Source organism: Tursiops truncatus, chromosome 19, assembly GCF_011762595.2.
Source record: "Tursiops truncatus isolate mTurTru1 chromosome 19, mTurTru1.mat.Y, whole genome shotgun sequence".
Lineage (NCBI taxonomy): Eukaryota > Metazoa > Chordata > Mammalia > Artiodactyla > Delphinidae > Tursiops > Tursiops truncatus.
The window spans coordinates 45,454,508-45,463,283 of record NC_047052.1 but is presented as its reverse complement, the minus strand read 5'-3'; the positions used below and the strand labels follow the sequence as shown (position 1 = coordinate 45,463,283).

General features: G+C 48.6%; 1 protein-coding gene across 1 annotated transcript; it reads right to left on the bottom strand.

The window, feature by feature from the left end:
* Positions 1-2: 2 nt before the first annotated feature.
* Positions 3-8,556, bottom strand: NFKBIB (NFKB inhibitor beta). The gene is made up of 6 exons (XM_019941142.3): positions 8,292-8,556; positions 2,646-2,751; positions 2,230-2,563; positions 1,338-1,426; positions 990-1,247; positions 3-220 (listed from the first exon to the last, which is right to left on the bottom strand). The coding sequence occupies exons 1-6, from the start codon at positions 8,468-8,470 to the stop codon at positions 125-127; spliced, it is 1,062 nt and encodes a 353-aa protein (XP_019796701.1). The 5' UTR covers positions 8,471-8,556; the 3' UTR covers positions 3-124.
* Between the last annotated feature and the right edge of the window lie 220 nt (positions 8,557-8,776).

The following is an 8,776-nucleotide window of genomic DNA, read 5'->3' as shown; positions in this document are numbered from 1 at the left end:
GCTTATCGTGTAGCACTTGATTTTAGAGGGACAGGAGCTGAGGAGTGGGCGGGAGGCCTGGGAAGGAGACTGTTGTCAGAACTGGGATTTTTTTATTAAATTGGAAACTCTATTCACAATTAAGTCAGATGGGGTCATCAGGGAGCGGTTTCGAGGCTGGGGTGGGAGGTAGCTGGTTTGGGCTCCGGCCACTGTGGACCACGATGTCGTCATATTCATCCTGGGGGCAGAGGGGGCCAGGCAGAGGGGCTCAGGTGGCTGCCACCTTGCCCGCTGCCCAAGTTCTCCCACCCACCCTGAGAACCGGGTGCTGCCTTGAAGCCCAAGTTCCCCGCTCCCAGTTCAACTTCCCTGCTTCTAGTTCTCTAAGCACCACTTTCCAGGTCACCTGTGTTCTCCCAGCACTACCGCGTGGGCTCCAGCCCTGCTGCCTCTCCAGCCCTTCAGCCGCCGCAGCCTGAGGTCTCCCCCTCCGCCCCTTCCCTCTGCCTCTACCCAAATTCCTCAACCCCCACCATTCAACGACAACCCCTGCCCCCAGCAGTGTCTCTGCTGCCTGGGTTCTCCAATAAAGCCTCCTCACCGCTGGCTTAGGTCTCTCCCGACCGCTGCCCGTGTTTGAATCACTGCTGCCCAAGGTCATCTTCCCACAGCCTAAATTCTCCAGCTCTTGCTCCCACAAAACAACTCCCCATGCTGCCACCCTCTGCTGCCTATGTTTACCAACCACTAGGACCAAGGTCTTTTCTCTCCCTCTGCCTGAGTTCTACCTTAACTTCTCAACTGCCACTGCCTGAGTTCTCCCCGCCACCCCTGTCCAGGTCTCCCCTGATCGCTGTCTGGTATCACTTTCACTGCTGCCTGAGTTCTCTAATCACAGCAGCCCAACGTCAGTCTCAACGTGCTGCCTAATTTCTCTTCTCCCCCTTCCACCTGCCCGTTTACTCTGACCCCCAAGCTGGGCCGCCCAGTCTTTCCTCCTGACTCACGCCCTCGTCCCCGCTGTCGCTGTCGCTACTGCTGCTGCAGGGGCCAGGCTTGTCCTCGTCCTCGGGCTCAGGGGCTCCGTGTGCACGGAGGAGGCGGGCGAGGATGGGGTTGGTCCGGAGCATGGCGCTGCCGAGTGGGGTGCGGCCACCGTACATGCGGGTGGCGGGGTTGGCACCGGCCTTCAGGAGAAGTTCCAGCACATCGGCTGCCTGGGCCTCCACTGCCAAGTGCAAGGGGCTGCGGCCACATGTGGGCTCCTGTGGGGTGCAGCAGAGAGGTTAGAGGAGGCCCTGCCCCGCTCGGGGACGATCCCCACCCTGCCACGCCTTCTCCTTAGGGCAGCTCACCGGTTTGTTGAGGTCAGCTCCGGCCTCCCAGAGCAGTCGGACCATCTCCGCGTCTTTGTGGATGACAGCCACATGGAGTGGGGTGTGGCCTGGGGACAGAGTGACCTATGTCAGATGATGGGGGGGTGGGCCTGGGCCCCCAATGCCACGATCCTAGGGGATGGTTCTGTGGCCTGAGGGTGATGGAGTTTGGGGTCTGGCTCCTGAATGCCTGGGTATATCAAAGAGGCTCCTGCATCCCAAATGCCTAAGTCTCAGGTGGTCTGGAACTTGCTGGTGGTGCCAATGCCTGGGTTGTGGGATGTCTGGGGCCCATGCGTGAAGAGCCCAGGGGCTTTGGACAGGAGGCCTGGATCTTGGGGCTAGGAGACCTGAGTCTCTGGTCTTACTTCACAAAGAACCAGGACCCCAAATTCCTGGGTCCTGAGTAGTTGAAGGGCCTATGACCTTGGGGGGTGGGGTGGGCCATGAACACTGGACCCCACCCTTCTACCTGTGGAGGGGCCTGGTCCCAAGTAGTTGGGTGGGCTTAGAGACGGGGGAGCTGAGACTCAGATGCTAGGGCCCTGGGTAGACAAGGTCTATTTTCCCATGAGGCCTGGCTGAGGAGGGCTGTCCCTGAACTCCAATGTCAACCTCTGGGAACCTGGGCTGCCAGAGTTTCCCAGAGGGCTTGGCGCTTGAGTTCCCTTGTCCTGGGTGGCCTGGGGCTTGTGGTTCTCAATAAGCTGGGACCTGAGCAGGAGCCCTTGGGCCTGATGCCTGGGTTCCCTAAAGCCTCGGTATTATTTCCCAAGGGGCCAGGCTTTGAGTCAGGAGAGCCGAGCCCAGAGCCAGGCACCCTTACCCTGCCTGGGAGCCCGGGCCCTTCCCAGTGACAGAGGACACTCACCCTCATAGTTTTCAGCCTCCAGCTGCAGTTTCCAGTCCTCTTCACTCTCATCCTCTTCCTTCTCCAGGTCAGGTTCAGGGTACAAGGCAACAGAGGTGTGGTTGGTGTCAGGGGTGTGGTCAGAGCCCTGAGCGAGGTAGGTGTTGGGGACTCCCCTGGGGCACTGGGGGCGGGGCTGGAGCAGCACACGAGCGCAGGCGTGTGCCCCGACGCGGCAGGCCAGGTGCAGCGCCGTGTGGCCCCCACGCTCCGCCACCAGCAAGCTGGCACCCGCTGCATACAGCTTCTCCACCGTGGATGCCTCTTCCAGGATGGCTGCCAGATGCAGGGCTGTCTGCAGGAGCAGAAGGCAGGGGTTAGGGGGTCACACAGAGAAGCCTGGCCCCCAAGCCCTACGGTGCCTACGGGTGGCTCACCTGGCCCAGGTCATTCTGCAGGTACAGGTACTCAGTCCCAGCGGCGAATCCTAGGAGGAAGTCCAGGAAGGGCTCGTGCTGGTGAATCACGGCCAAGTGCAGGGCCCTGAGGACAAGGACGGGGTCAGAAGGCAGAGGTCTGGCACTCTCTTTTTAGTTTGCTTGGGTGTTTGTTTGTTTTTTTTGGTTTGTTTGTTTTACTTCTTATGAGGTCAAGTACTCTAGCATGCGTTCATTCAACAAACGTGGAGCACCTGCTGGGTGCTAGGCATTATGACCACAGTTCTGGAACCAGCTGTCAGGAACCTGGGAGGGTCAGGTCAGAGTTAATTCAGCAAATTTGTTTAATCAATGTTTTGGTTTGGTTTGGTTTGGGGGTTTTTTGGTTACACCGCACAGCATGTGGGATCTTAGCTCCCTGACCAGGGATAGAACCCGAGCCCCCTACAGTGGAAGCGTGGAGTCTTAATCACTGGACCAGCAGGGAAGTCTCCAGTGTTTATTAAGTAGACTTCTACTCCCTCCCAAGATGAAGTAACATGGACCAGATTTCACTCCCATCTCCAACCAACCAAAAAAAACCAGACATAATACAGTATATGAAACAACAGTTCCCAAGATACTGGACATCATGCAATGAATGACAGCAATTCTAGGGAAACAGGCAGCACACTCGATGAGCCCTTCAGTTGACTGCCACAGCTTTCTGTCTTGAGAGTTTCCAAGCCATGATGCAGAAAGGGGAATGCAGGCAGATTTGCCTGAGGTGAGGAGACAGAGCTGAGTCTCAGGAGAGCAAGGCAGCTGGAGTCACAGGACAGGGAACCAGAGAGGAGACAGCTGCCCAGGGATCGCAGAGGGGCCTCTTGAGTATTTAGAAGAATACTGGTCAGTGCAAGGGTGTAAGGAAACTACCCCAGGCTGGGGGAAAACCATCCAAAAGGATTAGAGAGATATGCCTGGTGCTCACACAGGGCCGGGACTAGGACAAACCCACAATTCACAGGATATTGGGTAGAATACTCCGGAAGGTCTTACTTCATCAGTAATGAGGAATAATGAGCCCCAGATTAGGTGGGTGCTCAGGACCCACCTAACAAATCATAAAAGCAAAACCCCAAAGGATCAAACTACTTACAAGTAATTTAACCGCATCCCAGAACAATATTTAAGAGTATTTATAGGAATACAAAGCTAGCTAGCCTGACAAGGTAAAAATTACAATGTCTGGCATCTAATCAAAGATTAGATGGTTAAGAATCCGCCTGCCAAAGAAGCAGGAAAGCATGATCCATAGTGAGAATAATCAACCAATGGACATTGACCCAGAAATGACTCAGACGGCAGAACTAGCAAACGAGAACATTCAAACTGTATCTTATACATGCAACAAGTTAAGTAGAGACATGGATAAAAAAAAGAAAAAAAAAAAGACTCAAACTGAACTCCTAGAGATAAAAACTACAGCACCTGAAATGAAAAAGACACTGGATGGAATTAACAACAGATTACACACTACCAAAAAAAAAAGATTAGCAAACCTGAGGACTTCACAATAGCAACTCTCCAGAATGAAACACAGAGAACACTTCAGAACGGAAAGGACATCAGTGAGCCGTGGGCCAACTTCAAGCGGCCCAGTCTATCCGTAACAAGTTCCTAAACGAGCAGGGGGATAGAAAAAACGTTTGAAGAAATAATGTCTAGAAAGTTTTCCGAGTCTGATGGAAACTATAAACCCACGGCTCCAAGAAGCTCTATGACTCCCGAGCACAAGAAATATGAAAAGTATATCGAGGCCCCACATGAAAAACCTGTTCAAAATCAACAACTAAGATAAATATCTTCGGAGCAGCCAGAGGAAAAGATACCTTAAGTATAAAGGAATAAAAATAAGCACGACAGCAGGTTTCACAAAGGAAATAATACAGGAGAACACGATGCGGCCACATCTTTAAAGTACTCAAAGACGGACTGTCAACCTAGAATTCTTTAACCCAGCAAAAATATCTCTCAAAAATGGAGACAAAATACAGCTGCTTTCAACTATACAAAAGGAACTCATCACCAGCAGACCCACATCACAAGAAATGTTCAAGGAAACCTGTAAGCAAAAGGAAAATGACGTCAAACGAAAATATGGATCTATACAACAGAATAAAGAACACTGAAAACAGTAACTATACGGGTAAGTACATAAGATTTTCTTTCTTAATATGTAAATTTCTTTAGAAGATAATTTTTTAAAAAGAATTGACTGTTTAAGCAAAAATTATAACAGTGTCTGGTGGAGTTTATAACACATGTATAAGTGAAATGTACGACAGCAATACAACAAAGGCCAGGAAGAGACAAATGGAAATATACTATTCTAAGGTTCTTTTATGCTATGAGAAGCGGAATCATATCACTTGAAGGCAGACCATAATAAGTTAAAGTGGCACACTATAAGCCCTAAAGCAGGAGTCAGCAAATTTTTCTGTAAAGGGACAGATAAATAATTCAAGCTTAGTGGACGACATGGTCTCTCTTTCACCTACTCAGCTCTCCTGTCAGGATGCAAAAGCAGCCATTGGCGATATGTAAATGAATGGGCATGGCTGGATTCCAACAGAACTTACTTAATGGCGTCTGCAATTTGGATTTCATATAATTTTCACTTGCAATGAAATGTTTTTCTTCTTTTGATTTTCTTCCAACCTTTTAAAAATGTAAAAACCATTCTTAGCTCACAGCCATACAAAAGCAGGTAGCTGGCTGGATTTTGCCTGTCTTTGTTGGCAAAGACCATAGTTTGCCAACCTGTCTTTCAGAGCAATCACTAAAATAAAAAACAAAGAGTTAAAGGTAATAAGCCAACAAAAGAAATACAACGGGGCTTCCCTGGTGGCGCAGTGGTTGAGAGTCTGCCTGCCGATGCAGGGGACACGGGTTTGTGCCCTGGTCCGGGAAGATCCCACATGCCGCAGAGCGGCTGGGCCCGTGAGCCAGGGCCACTGAGCCTGTGCGTCCGGAGCCTGTGCTCCGCAACGGGAGAGGCCACAACAGTGAGAGGCCCGCGTACCGCAAAAAAAAAAAAAAAAAAAAGAAAGAAAAGAAAAAGAAATACAACGGAACAAAATTTGCTCGTTCCAAAAGACAGAAAAAGAGGAAAAGGTAAACAAAGAAGAGATAAGTAGAAAACTAATAACGAGATGATAGACATAACTATATCAATAATTAAATTAAATGTAAATGGTCTAAAAGCTCCAATTAAAAGGTAGAAACTGTCAGATTGAATAAAAAAGCAAAACCCAACTATATGCTACCTGCAAGTAACACCCTTTAAAATAAATTTTAAAATAGGTTAAAAATAAAAGAATGGAAAAAGATATACCATGCTAACACCAGTTAGTCAAAAGAAAGCAAGAGTGAAGGACTTCCCTGGTGACACAGTGGTTAAGAATCCGCCTGCCAATGCAGGGAACACGGGTTCAATCCCTGGTCCGGGAAGATCCCACATGCCACGGATCAACTAAGCCCGTGTGCCACAACTACTGAGCCCGCGCTCTAGAGACCATGAGCCACAACTACTGAACCCATGCGCTGCAACTACTGAAGCCCGTGCGCCTAGAGCCCGTGCTCCACAACAAGAAGCCACCTCAATGAGAAGCCCATGCACCGCAACGAAGAGTAGGCCCCACTCGCCGCAAATAGAGAAAGGCTGCCCGCAGCAATGAAGACCCAACGCAGCCAAAAAATAAATAAATAAGACAGCATACACGAAAGCCCCTAACGTTGGCTAGCATAAAAAACAGATACTCAATGAAAAACAAGTTTAAAAAAAAAAAGAAAGCAGGAGTGAGTATTTTAATATCAGAGTAGATTTCAGAGCAAGGAATATTACCACGGATAGAGAAGATTATTTCCTAATGATAAAGAGGTCAATTAAGGAAGAAGACATAATAATCCTAAACATTTGTGCCCCTAATAACAGAGCGTCAAATTACACGAAGGAAAACCTGATAGAACAAGGAAATCCACAAATCCACAATTATTGTTGAAGATTTCAATACCCCTCTCTCAATAACTGATAGAACAAGTAGACAGAAATCATCAGCAAGGATACAGTAGACCTGAACAACAGAAGAACCAAAGAAACCAATACAACCTCTAACTGACACTTGGAGAACACTACACCAACAGCAGCAGAATACACATTCTTTTCAAGTGCACACACAATGGAATTAAACTAAAAACCAATAAAAGGAAGATATTTGGACTATCTGGAAACTAAATAACATACTTCTAAATAATCCACCAGCCAAAGGAGAAATCAAAAGAGAAATTAGAAAGTGTACTGAATTAAGTGAAAATAAAAACACAGCACACCAGAATTTGTGAGATACTGCTAAAGCACTACTCTGGGAAATTTACACGAAACACCTATACTAGAAAAAAAGAAAGGTCTCAAATCAATGACCTCAGCTTCCACCTTAAGAAAATAGAAAAAGAAGAACAAATTAAACCTAAAGTAAGCAGAAGAAAGTAAATAATGAAAGTCAGAAGAGAGATCAACAAAATAGAAAGCAAGAAAAAAAAAAACCTATAGAGAAAATAAATGAAACCACAGCTGGTTCTTTGAGAAGATCGGTGTTTCTTGAGTGCCTCCTATGGGCCAGGCACTGTTCCGTCACTGGGGATACAACTGTAAACACAACACACAAAAACCCCAGGGACATTCCCTCAGTTGGGCCTTTACAGCATTGTTCTTTCTACCTGGAATGCTCTCCCCAGATTATCTACTTATCTCACTTTCCTACTTTATTTTTCTCCAAAGAACTTACTATCTTCTGACATACCATTTTTCTTATTTTTTTTTCATTTTTCCATCTTTGTTTCTTCCTATCTTTCTTCTCTTCTGTCTCTCTTTCTTACTTTGTGTCTATGTGGCTTTCTGTTTCTTTCTTTCCTTCCCTCTACCCTTCTTTCTCTTTTGTTCCTCCCACCCTTCCTCCCCTCCTTTCTGTAAGTCTGTCTGCCCTGCCATCTATATACCCCCACTAGAATGTAGGCTCCACAAGTCATAAGTTTTTGTGCTTTCTTCACTGCCTTAATCACCGGCACCTAAAACAGGGCCTGAAACGTTGTCGGTGTCGGATAAATATTTGTTTAACAGATGAATCCCTGCTGTCATGGAGTTTACATTTTCTGTTTGAATGTAAGGTTTGAAGATTAGTGCTCAGAAGGTGGGATCTTAGAGTCAAAAGCCAAGTATTAATTTCGGAAATCAAAATCTAATGCGTCTAAGTTAGGAGCTAAGGATCAAAGATCATATTTAGAGGTGAGATGTCAGGAGGAGCCTGCCCGAACTTCAGTTCTAACATAGGTCTCAGGACCGCAGTCAGGAAGGTCAAATCGAGGCTTGGATGTGGAATCAATCAATGGATGTGGAGCTCTGAGAACCAGAGTTCCAGAAAGGAAGGGGTTAGGATCAAAATTAGATTGGAAATTGATTTATCAAAGGTTAGACTTGGGGGTTAGAGGTCAGGGAAAGCATTAGAAGACAGATTTAGGATTGAGAGGTTGGGAAGTCAGGATCAGAGACTAATAGGGAGTCAGATGTGGGATTTTAGGGCCCGGTGTGGCAGCCTAAGGTTCACTCACGTGTCGCCATCCTCAGTGACGTAGCCAAAGACGAGGGGCGCCCACGACAGCCCCGGGCCCAGCTCCGCGCCTAGCCCCGGTCCTCCGGGGGCCGCCGCGTCCGGACCCAGAGAGCCCAGGCCGCTGTCGCACCATTCGTCGGCATCCGCAGCTTTCCCCAAGCACGCGACCCCGGCCATGGCCCCCAAAGCCTCAGGGGACCCCAGCGGCCGCCCGCCAGTCGCTGGGCTCTGCCTGGAATTCTAGCGCTTCCGCCCTGGGGGGAATTCCCCAACACGCCCCCTGACTCAGCCAATCAGACTGGGCTAAATAGTAAACGCCCCGCCCCCATACCACACCGTGACCAATCAGAGTATTCAGATGGACTGCGACTCTCTACCCTTTCCCACTCTTTCCGCGCGCCCTTTACCAACATGGCTGCGGGAGCGGGGCACTCTGGGATGCGTAGTCCAGCCCTCTCGTGTCTTCCTTACCGCAGAGGGGCT

Bases quoted from the DNA above. Each gene is read 5' to 3' on its own strand.
- NFKBIB (XM_019941142.3), bottom strand. From the start codon at position 8,470: ATGGCCGGGGTCGCGTGCTTGGGGAAAGCTGCGGATGCCGACGAATGG. The intron at 1,427-2,229 runs GTGAGTGTCCTC...CTCTGTCCCCAG, and splicing joins GGAGGCTGAAAACTATGAGG to GCCACACCCCACTCCATGTG. The intron at 221-989 runs GTGAGTCAGGAG...CTCTGCCCCCAG, and splicing joins GCGACAGCGGGGACGAGGGC to GATGAATATGACGACATCGT.